The sequence below is a fragment of the Necator americanus genome, chromosome II, assembly GCF_031761385.1.
Source record: "Necator americanus strain Aroian chromosome II, whole genome shotgun sequence".
In the NCBI taxonomy this organism is placed as follows: Eukaryota; Metazoa; Nematoda; class Chromadorea; order Rhabditida; family Ancylostomatidae; genus Necator; species Necator americanus.
Window position 1 is genome coordinate 727,567 of NC_087372.1, and position 14,697 is coordinate 742,263.

At 39.7% G+C, this 14,697-nt stretch overlaps 2 protein-coding genes across 4 annotated transcripts; both read left to right on the forward strand.

Annotated features, from left to right (window-relative positions):
* Window positions 1-3,733: 3,733 nt before the first annotated feature.
* Window positions 3,734-5,870, forward strand: RB195_016498 (uncharacterized protein; the record flags this gene model as incomplete). 2 transcript variants are annotated; one of them, XM_064183060.1, is made up of 5 exons in its annotated part: window positions 3,734-3,821; window positions 3,890-3,914; window positions 3,972-4,077; window positions 4,983-5,202; window positions 5,698-5,870. In XM_064183060.1, the coding sequence occupies 5 exons, from the start codon at window positions 3,734-3,736 to the stop codon at window positions 5,868-5,870; spliced, it is 612 nt and encodes a 203-aa protein (XP_064038940.1). The 2 variants fall into 2 exon arrangements, with proteins under 2 accessions (XP_064038940.1, XP_064038941.1); XM_064183059.1 differs by lacking the exon at window positions 4,983-5,202 and adding an exon at window positions 5,226-5,252 and having other exon boundaries at window positions 5,698-5,862.
* A 5,338-nt stretch (window positions 5,871-11,208) lies between these two features.
* On the forward strand, window positions 11,209-14,465 carry RB195_016499 (uncharacterized protein; the record flags this gene model as incomplete). 2 transcript variants are annotated; one of them, XM_064183062.1, is made up of 7 exons in its annotated part: window positions 11,209-11,260; window positions 11,341-11,416; window positions 11,686-11,690; window positions 11,736-11,860; window positions 11,983-12,083; window positions 12,579-12,685; window positions 14,383-14,465. In XM_064183062.1, the coding sequence occupies 7 exons, from the start codon at window positions 11,209-11,211 to the stop codon at window positions 14,463-14,465; spliced, it is 549 nt and encodes a 182-aa protein (XP_064038942.1). The 2 variants fall into 2 exon arrangements, with proteins under 2 accessions (XP_064038942.1, XP_064038943.1); XM_064183061.1 differs by lacking the exons at window positions 11,209-11,260; window positions 11,341-11,416; window positions 11,686-11,690 and having other exon boundaries at window positions 11,702-11,860.
* Between the last annotated feature and the right edge of the window lie 232 nt (window positions 14,466-14,697).

The window sequence follows — 14,697 nt, forward strand, 5'->3', positions numbered from 1 at the left end:
GCATACCATGTGAACTTCCCTGAAGTTATGGTGTTGACAACTCGCACATCTGGCTAATCTGATGTTTATTCCTAACAAAAATCCCTCGAGAAAGTCATAAATTCTTCATTGCACCGATGTGCATCTTCGTGCCACATACCACAATAATCCGCATGTTTTTCTTTTGCTGTCTCCAACAAGAAACGATTTGATCTGCCATCTATTTAGTTTGCAAATCTAATCGATCAAGAGCAATGACATCCACTGAGAACCTTGCGGGTATAAGTGAAAGATCGTTGATTTGATCATAAAAAGCAATCAATGGCCATCGGTTGATGATTAGACAGGGGAACAGTTCCTTCGCACTTCTATTTTGCAGCGAAATGTAAAGGCTATAAAAAACAGATGTCATAAAACATAAAAGTTGTTTTGTCTGCAATCGCGGACCGTAAAGAAACAAGGCAATGTTGTAAAGTGGACAGAACTCGTTTACGGGAACAACCGCAGAGACAATTATCGATATGTACATTCGAATACGCAGAGGATTACTGCTAAATCAGCTCGTTTAGGGGTTGAAATTTTGTAGTCACGAAGGGGTCCGTACCTCTTTTTATAACAAATATTTGGAAAACTTCGGACTTAAGCATCCTGAGCCAGTTATCGATTTCTCTCGCATTTCTTTTTTTTTGTGTTATCTTGAAGTAGTAAGGATGGTATATTGAGGGACCAAGAAGGTTGAAACTGTAAAAGGGATATGACTTACGAGAATCTAGAAAGAAACGGAATACTAAGAATAAATCTAGAAAATTGGCAAATTTTCTTGGACTTCACTAACATGATTAGAGATTATGCACAAAGGCAATAAACAGATGCAATCCCAGCATTGGTAAGGATTCTCAGCTCTAACTCAGCGATCTAAATCTCAAAGAAAGAGAGCGTATTGAACTCTTAAAACGAAAAACTCACATGATCAGAGAGAAGTTTCATAATGGCATAGCAATGAATAAAAAAACTGGTGTGCATAATTTCTATTCGATACAGAGAGTTACTACATCGATTCTAGTGTGAAAAGTTTCGTTATATACTGCACAACACCGTTTAGTTCGGCCTGAATGCAGCTCGTTTACATAAGCCCGACGGGCTGATGCAGGAAAAACAACGTATCGCCAATGAGGTCACTCTTCTGACAAAGATCGTCATACGAAAATCAACCCACTTACACTTCAGTCAAGAAAATACACTGATCTTGTAAAAGCTACATACCTAAACAAAATACATAATTTGAGAGAGGAGCATTATAAAATAAAAAATTTCTAACGAAATTATCTTGCAGAAATGTGTATGCAAAATCCTTTTAAGAGGACTTTTTACGCAACTCTGGAGGAGCGGATTAGAGAGAGGACCCAACTCTGGAAGAGCTTTTTATAACATGCCTAACGATCTAAAATTTAATTTAAAAAAATAGCTCCTCTTTATTCTTAGAATATTGCAGTCTTGCTATAGTAATTTTTTTCAATGCTGCATACTTTAATCCAAAGTTTTGATTGTCCCTTTTCCGTGAGACTCAAGAATTAGGGTAGATAGAATATTGGGTGCATTAGGGCTTTTCAAATAGGGATGAAGAATAAAGGGTTTGGCGCGGATCAATCCCTTTGAGGTGCGGTGCCAACGCGATCGGCTTCAATTCAGAATCGATTGAGGTTTGTGAACGGGTCCTATATAACGTCCCGTGGCAAATCAGACGCGTAAACTTAGCTCATTCAGTTATTTAGAGTCGCGTTTCAAAGAGAACATGAAAATGCCTCCTTTCATGTTCTTCGCACAGCGACTAGAAACATTTTTGAAGGGTAAAAGATCAAGTCGCTAGCAGTGTCCGTTAATCCTGCATTTGCTAGTTCTTTCGTGATGGTAGCCTCCAGAGTCTCTAGAAACTTCTTTAGAGTTAAGAAGATCCACTATTTTGCACTTAGTTATGTACTTGTCAATCCAACTTAGCAATCAGGGCTTCTCTATACGGCAGTGAGACAACCAAACACCACGCGAGTTGCTTATTTGATTTCTTGAGTTCTGGCAACAAACCAGAGGTTAAAAAACCAAGTAAACAACTCGTGTGGTACGTCACAGATAAGCCAGTATTCTCTTTACACGGAATAAAAGAGGGGTATTTGTAAATACAGTGTAAACGTACCATTACGGAGTGAAAGAGTGATTACCAGAGGAATAGTGAATGAAAGATCAGGTTGTGAGCGTTGGAGCGTAGCGAAACAACGTGCAGTCCTTGCGTGCATCGCTTCCCTCGAGTTTGTGACATGCCAGATATGGATGAGTGATCATCTAAGGTAACAGAGGTTAAGTGAAAGCCGAAAAGCTACTGAGAGACGGTCTGATAAAAACTTAGACAACCAAAAAGAATCATGCTCGTGTAGTGCTTTTAAGGATTTTCAACCGTTTTTCATAGTCCTAAGAAAACAACAATAATTCACATACCAAACTTCTATATAAATGCAGTGTATAGGTGAGAAATCTACGTAGAGTTGCTAATTCTTGGACAAAAGATGACACGGATGCGCGTTCTTTCCGACTTTTTTCATGACACGCCGGATCTTGATTTGATCTCTGTTACAAAATCTATACTTCAATTGATTCGTGTTTGCGAGCTCTATCGATTCGATAAAGTTAGAACTCTTAAAACATACCACTAAACTGCTTTTCGAAAAAATTACCTGCAGCTACAAATTAGCAAGACTGAGTCTACGTTAATCGCGCCCCATGGAAACATGATCTTTGACGTAAGTACATTGTTTGAAAAGTTAAAGGATAAATACATATTCATAATGTGCACACTATTTCAACATTTTCAAACATTTTTGCACCTATAGCAGCTATAATTCCATGGCTGTGAAAATTTTGAAAGTTTGACTAAAGTAACATGTTTCAGCTTTAGTTGTATACTACTTTTTGAGCAGAACCAAGATTGTTATTGATCTTTATTCTGGATAACGATTTGGCGTCATCGCCTTCTTCAAAGCCTGGAAAATCAGGGACATGTGAAGTCTACTCTGTCAAACGCTTCGTCATCCCACAAGATATGACTTAGCAGACAGATTATTCAAAGACAACGTTAGAAAAGCAGACCACCATAGTGCTCACCTTGATAACCATAAAATCATGAAGTTAGCGGACCACCAGTTGTTAGAGTTGCGCCGCTAATAGTAAGTAATAACGACACCCCCTGCCTCTGATCCCGTAAGCCAAACCCGCAAAGGTCCTGATATGGCGCCAGCTCGTAGGTCACAGCGAGAAGAAAAATGAACTTCTTTACGATTCATGATTCGACTTTTGGCTGTGATATAAAACGCTCCCAATGTTTTTCGCGCCAGAACGTCTGATTCACGTGCCAAGATCGTGACAGCTCTCTTTAAAGGGGTGTTGCTATGACAATTCCGCGATGAGCACCTAGAGGGATTGATGTTTTTGATTTTACGAGTCCGCCTAGGTGCTCCAGGCACATAGTGGTCTTCCTGTTTCGCCAATGTACTCAGTCCCACATAACTAACAGGTGATTAGATAGATAACCCCCGATACCGCGCATTCTCCCTGCCTCCCATTCGGACAAACGATGCAGTTAGGTGTCTCACAAAGCCCGTCATAAGCACGACTGCGGTCTAGAATTGCTTCACTTTCGTATGTCCACTACTCTGACTGAGTTTTGCAGACCCGCCTGTCGTAAAATGTTGCTCACACTGCATTGCTCATGTCATCCGAAATGAAACGAAGGCAGAAGGAGATCTTTCAGAAGGAGAGGAGAGAGCCAGATCCCTTAGGCCACACATCGAGCTGCGGTTGGTTTTAAGAGTTCCAACTATATCCAATCGATAGAGCTTGCAAACACGAATCTACTGATGTATAGATTTTGTAATAGAAATCAAATTGAGGTGAGGTCGCCTTTTGTCATCTTCTGCCCAAGAATTAGCGATTCTATTGTACTTCAGGGGCGAGTGTAGTGTAGCGGCTAGAGGTTCCGCTTCCTGCACTATCGAGTTTCGAATCTGCCCCACTGCTCACCAAGCCTTTCATCCCTCCGGAGCCGATAAATTGGTACCAGATCTGTCTGGGAGGATAAAAATACTGACTTGACACATCAACTAGCCACCGTAAGTCATTGTGTAGGCCAGTTACAGGTTCGTTAACCTCAAACGATTCTGAATTGAAGTGAACGTGGGGGCGCATCCCAAGCGGATTGATTAACGCCAAATACTTTATCCTTTATCCTTTATTGTACTTCAACCGTTAATCCATTGAGAATGAATTTCCATTGAGAAATAATGTTTTCAGAACTCCACCGTAACCGTTCTGGACTTCCTTGGGGGAAAAGAAGAGAAGAGGCAAAAGTTTGTGATTAATTTTACTATCTTTGCCATTGATCCAAAAAGCACCTTTTGTGAAAGAAATTTTCGCGGTGCCGTAAAACTGTATCGTGAACCTCATCGGGCAGGACTCACCAATAAACTAGGATTTAAAGTGCCTGTTTTACACGTATGCACATGATTTCTCATTCCTCCTATTTTAGATATCACAATATCGTCTAGAAATAATCGCTTCTTAATTCAGTTTTTTTTGTTATGATTTTCTTCTTTGACAAAGAGAAGACTAGAGCATGTTTAGACACGATATTGGATGTAGCTCTCCAGGTTGGTGATTAAAGAGAACTCCCGTGAAATAAAGATAAGCTAAGGCAGAATTTGGAGAGCTGTTTGTGATTGAACAATTTTAAAATAACAATATTTTTCTCCATCCTTTACAATAGAAGTGACTGAGTGAAGTGAATCTTAACAATTTGTTTTTTAGACCGTTAATTTTATTCTTGGGAATATTTTTCAATTTTTTTATTTAATTTTTTTAAATATTTTTTGAACAATTTTTAAAGATTATTTATTATTGTCATTAACATCGTCAGGAAATGAACTCGACGTGTTTCTTATCAGTAAAATGCCAATTTCTAGAAAATTAAAAAGGGACTACACTTTCAAGTGAGTAGTTTGCGCCATTATTCTGAAAATATATGCACCAACATGGCTAGAAATATCCCACCATGTGGCCGATGCTCATATCGCCTGTATCATCTCGATCAAGCACCAGTAACACTTCCATTTGTCCCTTTCGCGCGCAAGTGTTGCCTAAGTGGCATCCCTTCTCGCGAGGGCGAGGAACTCGAAGAGCGTCGTAATTTTTTTTTTTTTTTGAAGGACTTGGTTAAGGGGTCTCAACATCAAGTAAGCGGTCTTTATCTAAAATTTTTGAACATAGTCATTTATTTATTTAAAAGTGAACAAATTTCCAACAAAGCAAAATTTGTCGCGGCAGTCATGAAAAAAATGGCTCGTCAACGTGGTAAATAAAAATAATTTATGTTAGGAAACAAAATAATTGGTTAGGAAATTAATTAGGATCAGCATTGATTAAAATAAATAAATAATCTAAGCAGAACGTGATAAGATAAGCTACAAAAATAAGATGAAGATACAAAATTATGTCATGCTCACGTGAAAACCTCGGTACCTTAAGTTTAATGGATTTCTAACAAAATTACTACCGTGCAGTTAAAGAAACAAGGAAGTGTAGAATAGTTGGGTTGCAGGGTTTACGCTGTTAAATGGGGAATTTTTTATTCTTTTAAGCTCCAGTTCGATCCATTCAAATAACACTACACCGCTTCAGGTCTTCACTTCCGAAGAGATGAAAGCATGGTCGGATGGTTTCTGCGACGCAGAACACTGGCCGGCTCCTGTGATGAATCACTCGAATGCAGCCGTCGACCGCCTCTTCATGTTATTGATTCGCTCGCTTTCTGCACGCCTGCACACGCATCCTTCCATGTTTTGACAGAGTAGCACCTCACATGTTTTTCACTTGCCTTTCTCATGACTATTGTTGAACTTTAATCGTAAAAGGTTTATTCTGGGTGAGGTTTGACAAAGTTTGGTTTGCAGTTTTTTATTATTTAGGCACTCAGTTTTAGTTTCTAGTGTCTTAGCAATTTTCATTTCGTTTTTGTAATTTTAGGTCTCACTGAACCATCATACTGTCTCTTACCATCCATTTATTTCCATAACTTTGTTGGTGTGATTATTTGTCATTTTTTTACTCCAGCACGTTCATGTTAATCTCATCTATCAGTTGATATTGGTCCTCGCTATTCCGCGTATCTTCGTTACCCTTTTTTGAGCGCACTCAATCGCTGTCAGTTAATAAGGATTCTACGATAATTTCTTGTGAGTCGCTGAGTTCAGTATCTATGGCAATATTCAATATCTATGTAGTGTTTTGTTAATAATTACTTAAAAAAACACGCTTTCATTGAACGCATCTTTCCCAGTCACTTTTTCCCTCATTCGAAACAAGATGTCTTAAAGTATTGTGACGTTCGAGAGGTGCTTAAGCATTACGAATCTGCACCTAGTTCATTCGTGCAGGGAGTACATCAGCCCCTTTCATTGCCTGTCTCGCTTGAAGGGGTTTGGCATCCCTTGCGAACTATTCTATCGTTTAATCCATCCACCTTTGATTCTTCTCATAACTCCAACCCACCTATGCTTAGCTTTCGACACGTATCCTGCTGGGTCGCAAAAACGGGGCACTTCTTTTGAGTCAGAGCTGCGAAGACCGGCTATGTGTTGTGTGTACAGGATAAACTTCGGTTTTTGAGTAGTAACTAGCTTCTTAAACGTAACAGTATTTATTACGGCTTATGTCAGCGGTGTCTGCAAGGTCTAATAAGCTCGTCATGGAGTTTTTCGGCTGTCAATTTATCCGCAGCTTCCCTGGCAGATGCAAATGCTGTTCACGCTGCTTTCACCTTCATATTCAGCTCTTCTCTTAATTCGTTCTTTGTGTTCATGGAACATTTGAGGTAAAATATAATGAAGGTTCCAAGTTTTGAAGCCTTTTGAGTTGTTTCTTTCCTCTTATCTCGCAAAAGACGTTCTTTATAAGGTGTGCCGTCTTCCACTTCATTCGCAGCCCTATTTTCTACTCTGCTTCGTTTAATTCCTCGAACATCTTCTCTGCTCCATAGGTACTTCTCGAAAAAAAGATATCGTCTAGAGGAATCTTCTATCAACACACATTTCCCTTTAGTCCCAACCAAGTGATCTCATTATTCATTACAAAGCAGCCGTGAACAGCTTCCGCGTTAAAATATTGCTTTGTCAAACCCCTTTCCAATAGGTATGGTGGGGACTCGGTGTAAAAGCTCTATCGTAGTAGTGCACTGTAACAATTGGCTGCCACACCTTGATCGACCAGCGCTGCGAAAATAGTGCATTGATTCCTACGCTGAAGAAAGTCTGCAGTCAAGAAGCTATGCAATGATTCATGCTTCTGATTGCAACTCGTCGGGTGTTGCTTTGTCGCGCAGCTCAAACCAGGATAGTTTCTTGTTCTTGTTCTTGTTAATCTTGTTTCTTTCTTGTTCTTGTTAATCTTGTTTATTTATACAATTACAACAACTGTAAATACACTGCAAGCGAGCATAAAGATGACAAGACCGGAATTAAACGAAGATGGCAATGGAAACAGTACAATCAGCATCTAATTATACGATACAAAAGAGACGGGGCAAACAGCGATGAAGCATTTGTTGAGTACACATTTAAAGCTACTGATCAGCCACTAGATCACGTTAGCCGCCGATGCAGACGAGCCATCGTTACAATTACGAATAGAGTTACAAAAAATAGAGACCTAGAGTCTCTGTAATAGGTGTGAAATTGAGTTTGTATATTGCACCTGAAGTATCGACCCCATTAGGAACCATTGAAACTATTTATTCTTTGTAGTTTGAAGCTGAAACTTCTTTCTGAAAAATGAACGAAAAAAGCCTTACTAGGACAAGAAAATTTCAACTCTGTAGCAAAAATTTACAGAAAGTGCAACTACTTTTAATTTTTACTGATCATTGAAGGCGAGCGAAGCGAGAAGTCTAAGGTACGGCGATAGACGAACATTCAGACTAGTAACAGAAAAATGTCATGTTTGGATGTCAACTTCTCTCGTAGAAAAAGCAACACTTGAAAAGTTTTGAACTAATTAAAAAACAAAAACAAAAACATCGTCATCCAGAGAAGGTTAAAAATTACTAGAATACAAAACTCATTTTTTGGTAGTGGTGCAATCATTTATTCCATAACTGGCAAATACAACAACAAAATAACATGTATTTTCTTCTGGATCGTATTAGATGAGCAAGCTTGAAGAAGAATGAACAAATACTGTAACAAAGGAGCAGTTAGGAGGACGAGTGAGCAGCTGTGAAGTCGAATGACTCCCAGGAAAAATGAACACTTACGTACACCATGCATTATTATATATTATATGCATGTATGTAATTCATAAATTAAACCTATGTACTATGTAAGTTTTTAGTGGAGTTCTCGGGGAAGTGCTGTATGATCTGTCACTACGATTAAAAATGTTTCGTGTTGCAGAAATTCTTTGTTTTTATTGCCAGCTTCAACAGCCAGTTTCGTCTCAAATAACTCAGTTCTTCGAAAACTTAACAACACAGTGAAAGGTTCATAACTGCCCTAACTCTATTCACTCTATTCAAAGGTACTAAATTGGGTTGTGAAAATGCGTTCCAAATTCAAAAAAAGTCGCTGTTGCTTCACCTGGAAAGCACGTTTTTTCTAAATAGCCTTCACTCTTTCATTATCATGTCCCTGTAGGTCCAGCAGGGGAATTCACAACCGAGTGTATGTAACGTCCTCTCCACCGAGAAAGAAATTTTCCTAACACGTTATATATTTTTCTGAGAGAGCGTGAACTGAAGATTTTTTCTGGTGTTCAACACTTACCTGTTCGTTTCGATATCAAACTACTCCGGCAGCTTGGTGTCGACATGTACTTCACATGAGATATCAAGCGTTGCAGGTTAGGGAACAGTGACAAATGTTTGTATGAGCTGCTGCACAGATGGAGAAAATTGGGGTAGAGTATGTAAAAGGACGACACGGCTCGGTGAAGATGCGGGCGAGCGCGTCAGACATTATTATCAGCCGGGTGATTAAGTCAACCAAAAAACAGCCGTCACCAAACAGCCACGGTGATATTTTCTCCTGACAGAATGTCCGGTCATTACAAGGGAACAGCTAAAAATTTGAAATTTAAGCAAACCATATAAGTACGTCCTGCTCATTAAATCTGCTGCTAAATAGAACCATTTATAGACGATGTCAAAACTAACTAATCTGGTGTTTCGTAACTCTGCTTCCAAGTATTTGAATAACGGATGAAGATGGGATGAGTCAATAGCTCTCGCTTATTTTGTAGAAATGACATTCTACGGCATGGAATTATCATGGGATTCCCATGAGTAACCCCTGGAAGTTGCACAACAAAACCCTTCATACCAGGGAAAATTAAGGTAGATATACTTGAATGAATCAGGGACATTGTGGTGAATTAATAAAAGGTTTATCAAAAGAGTACAAACACTGGGTAACACATGTGAAGAACCCAAACAGCTGGACTCGAGGTCAATAGTAGTCCCGGCACGTCGGTCCATCCTAGACCTAGGAAGATTGATGTGAGAAGAAGCCATTCCTCACACCACGTCAAACTTCGTTGACTCATCATTCTATCAGAAAAGAAAACTGATTTTCATATACCTATCGCCTAGTCGGCTTAGAGTAGGTTGAATAAGTGTGCTTAAAATAATAGAGTCACAAGCCAATGATCCTAGGGGTTTTCCTTAATTGAAGTTTGCAGAAAAACACTGCGAACATCAATTAGAGAAAACCAAGGAATATCTGAAAATGAAGGTTTCATGTAGTTCTGGTAATGGTAGGCACTACCTAGACAACCTACACAAATTCGGTTGCGTATCATGACTACATTTTCTGTGGTAATTCTACGATCGTTCTAGAGTGGCAGGAAGACTCTATAAATCCAGACTAGCCTATACTAGACTTAAATAGTTCTTTATCGTGCTCTGCTTTTGGAATTTTGACACATGCACAGGGCTCCATAATAAAGGAGAAAGTGGACACTCACGCAGGTCTCCAGGCAGAAATTTCATTTTCTTGCGATTACCACTTCATCACACTTAACGATCGACAGCGTAAGTAATACGCACAGGAAGACACTAGCTGAATTGTGCCGCGAGATAGCTGGGACGGAGCGGAAATATTGACCAAATTCAAGCGTGTGGAATTCCTATCAACACTGCAGTGAAAGTAGCAAGATGAAGCGGTCGTAGTGCTCGGAGTGGCGGGACTGCGCAGCTACACTCGCTCCCCCACAGACTAAACTTCTGGAAAAAAGTGGCAATAGAGTTGAAAGGTGCGTTAAAAGGTGCATGAGCGTGACCCAGCTCATTCCTGATTTCCAAACGTCAATTTCCCGATGCGCTGCTTTTGATGTTCAATTTAATGCAGCTTATAAAGAAGACTCAGTGAAACATATTAAGAGCATCTTACTTTGATCGACTCATCGAAATAAGAAAAAAAAACAAAAAGTGGGATGACAACGAAATAGAATAAATCAACAAGTACATGAACAAGTGAGCAATTGAACCGTAGATAATTTGCAAATGACAGAGGACAATTGAGTATAACTCGCTCGAATTCTAAAGTGAAGTCGTCGTATTTTATGCATTTTTAGTGTCACCAAGGGAAATTCTCCATCCTGTTCTCTTCTAATAGCCTTTTTTTATAAAGATGTTATTTAATCCTTTCATTTCACAGAAATGGAATTAGCAAAGATAAGAAAGCCGTTAATACGATAGAAACTCACTTATTCTTTCACTTAATCTCCTTTTATCATCCCAGCTCCTTCTAATTTATGTAAAATCCCAGCTCCCTGTAATTCCCAACTGGACATTTTCATAAGTTGACCGAGGAAGCGAAGCAGAGAAGCGTTTTATTTGTTGTCTTTGGATATTCCCAGAATTTCGCCTTCTTTTTCGTTACTGATGTGATCGCACAAACATTGATTGCATAGATCTCACCACCTAATGCCTTTGCTTATTTTTTGTAGTAATGCACGAGCTTCGTCCACTTGTTCCTCAAAAGAAAGCTTCTAGTTGTCGAATAAAATCCGTAAATAAAAAAAAAACAAAATAATGTGAAACCAACATTGTTCTCGCTCTGCTTTTGCTAGCACTGGCTTGAAATCTTTCTTTAGTGACGAGCTGATGCAACAATACAAGACTTCGACAGTTCATAGATCATGATCAACGTCTCTGATCACAGATTATTCAATAATTTTTCGGCGTGTCCTTGTACGAGATACAAAATTTCAAAAGTGCACTCCACACAAACTTCGCCAATTTTCCTTCAATATCAATTTGCTTTGTTGCAGGTAGCTACTGCAGGAAAGCGTTCTCTTCATTAATTTCTTCAAGCTTTTTCCCGACTGGAGTTCGTGGCTTATTAAGGTTGGAAATTCCTCAGTTATGTACGTGCAATTTTTAGTTATACTGTTTTATCCCGTATTTTTGAAGGCCTCTATGCCTTCACTGATGTTTTTCCTTGAAATTCCACGACTCTAGCGCATTTTTAAATCTATATGTAATTAGCTTCGTTAAAACTTCGAAAACCTTGCACTTCTGTCGTTCAGCAACATCCCTGAGTTCCAACTTCTTAAAAACAATAATTTTTACTACTGTATAGTGATTTCATTCGTACATACTACTTCATCATCTAGATCTCGTTCTTTATAAATGACAACGGCAAGTCGGCTTCACGCCGCCGCAGGTCCGGCTGTGACCAAATTCTGCGAATCTCGCCCTTCACCCACTTTGCGACGAGATGAAAAGCTTCGCGGTTTTGCACGTTCCGTACAGGAAATCACTGAATCCGAGGAGGAGGAGGAATCTGCGGTAGGTGATCGTCTTCTATTATACTATGGTGCTGTTCTAAAATCTATTCAACGTATAGTCCACACTATCAGACCAACGTCTTCTTTAAGTTCTAACGACTTGCTGTGATGTAGCGCTTTCAGATAACGACGTCACGAGATACACTTCGCTCTCCATTTGTGCTCGTGGATTCCCCATTTTCCCAAAGACGTTGTTCTTCTCTATCAAGTCCCTTGACAACAAGGTTGTTGTTTATTTCCTTATTTATTTACTGAAATCAACAATTAAATACTCAAGATATTCATAGTGAAGCGCGTTGCATCATACGTGACTTCTTTTGTATTCGAATCCGCACGAAAATAGGAAAGGACTCTAGGATAGAAAAAAAAACAACAGTAATCTCGGACTGTGAAGTTAAGCAACTCTAACTGACTGATCTAATTCTATATAGTTGGAGGTCTGTACAATTTTCAGTATAGAACATCATAATCTCATTACCAGAAGAGTAAACTATATTTATTTGACACTGTTCCAAGCTGCACGAATAGATGATCCAAGCCCAACATCATAAACATCATAATTTGTTCTCAAATCTCATGAATTTGAAGACAAACTGTTTAAGCTCAACAGCCCTGAAGATTTATTTTCTGACTTCTCTTTCTCTTTTTTTTTCTTTATCTATTCATTTGTTGCCTTGTTGGTTTTTCATATATAATATTTAGTAAGCATCCTATTTAAGAAAGTGTTTGGTTCCCCGACTGGCCCGCGGTCTTTCTGACCCAGGAGTGCGCCGCACAAGTTTCGGGAATCAGCCGCTTAGCCCCAAATTTCAAGATGATTCACTCGGTAAGATGTCATACACGACTAACTTCAGCTTCAGTTACAAAAAAAGCTGCTGAATTACAAAAAAGTTCTAGTCAGTGTCCTCATACAGTGTTGAGTGCCTTGGGTAACATGCAGCACGAAAAGAATTTAGTGATCTTGTGGGGGATGGGCAGAAAAACAGGACAAAAGAATCTCATTTGATGGTGACCTACGTCTCCCGATGATTATCCGCTGAACGAGATTTAAGCGAAGTTTGGAGACATTAGAGCACATATACTGTTAATCCTTGTTTTGAGATACGCAGTAGCCATACCATTGCTTTAACGCGCTCTTCCACTACCTATGAGGGTTTCCATGTTCGTGATTAACGTCGTAGAACGTTTCTTGTGGATGAGGAACTCGCCAGTACGAGTCGTGTTGTGCCTTATCGACGTGATCACATCGATCGGATTTCCCTGTGGTCGCAACGTTTTTTTCATTTTCTTCGCATTTGTACATTTCTTTCAACTTTTGGCATGTTATTACTGAAAAAGGCGGGAAAAGCGGTTATTCTGGCAGAAGTTCGCTTCTACTTCACCCCTCCAAGAGCATTTTTTTCTCCACCTTGCAACTATACGGCTGTGCTGTATCGAGCAAGGAACGGCTTTACTTATCACCTTACCTGTCGTAAACCGCAAAGTCTCGTCCACGTTTTTGGATGCAAGAGGTGAATCCGGCGGCTTCATTATCCATCACCAACCGCTTCTTGACAGATCATAGTGATTTGTTTTCACAGCACTATTTTATAGCGAGAAAAAGTGGACAGGACTGCGTTGTGACTGTTTCAGAAAGTAGGTATTCGCAGTTACAGCAAGCTTTTCATCCTTACGTCTTATCGGTATGGAGGCCATTTGCATCCTAGTATCGCTGCTGTGGAATATATCCAGGTAGAAATGTTTCTCTGTGAGTCTCAAGGTTCTGCGAGTCGGCGACTCCAGGGTGTACTTGCCATTTTGTTTATTTCTTTACATAACCGAAACCCCATGGAATTCATGTCCGTTACTTCGTTCCTCTGATGTGTTCCAGCAGATTTCAGACAACGTGAATGATCCTTCCTTTGATTCGAGCAGTCAGCCTTTCGTACATAAGTGGAGGAAAATTGGATTTTCTCAATGACAACGGCGGTCGTTGAGGGGTTCTACATAGCAAAGTTGTGGATGGGATTCATTTCATCTTATGGAAGAGATATTGTTCCTGCGTAGTTCTACAACGGTTACCAGCTCAGCGACTGTTAATATTGCGATATTATGGTCTTGGCAAAACTGTGAGAATGTAGGAAAAGGGGAACGATATCCAGACTTTTTCCGTAGCCTCGTCATCAATCAATATCAATATCCTTCTGGCCATGTTCGGATTAGCCAGCCAGAATCGGCACTACATTCACCACTCCGGTGCACTATTCTCCATTAAAATGCGAGTTTTTTTTGCAAATAAAGCAGAGAAGCTTCAACGGAATATGCAGTATGATTGATTGGGAGAAGAGCAGAGGAAAGAGGGAGTGTGTTCCTAAGAAAATAAAACAGCGTGAGTTGCGGCAGTCACGTCTCTTACATACGCTACGATATGCGATATTCGGTACCGTGAATACATACGATCCCAGGTGTAATTTCACGCCCTCTTTCTTTATCGATTGATATCACCGTACATACGCTACGACACTTTTCAAGTCGCATGTTTAGGTTTACCACCCATCCCGGAAGCTACCACTCCCATCACGCCAGTGTCACAAAATGTAGAAGAGGAAAAATGCAACGGTAAATGATCCTCGTAAGATGTTGTCAACAGTAAAATCCATAACTCTGTAATACTTTCGATATTTTAACCCTGGTCGTTTCTAGTAATAACTGGTATGAACTACGTTAATCACAATTACCATACGTCGATGTCTGACCCAGTTTGACTTCGGGTTGTCTCTAAATAAGCCTTTCACTGCAATCGGGTGTCGTTTCAGCTTGGTTTTTAGTATTTGCCATTCCATTATTTGAAGATTGAGA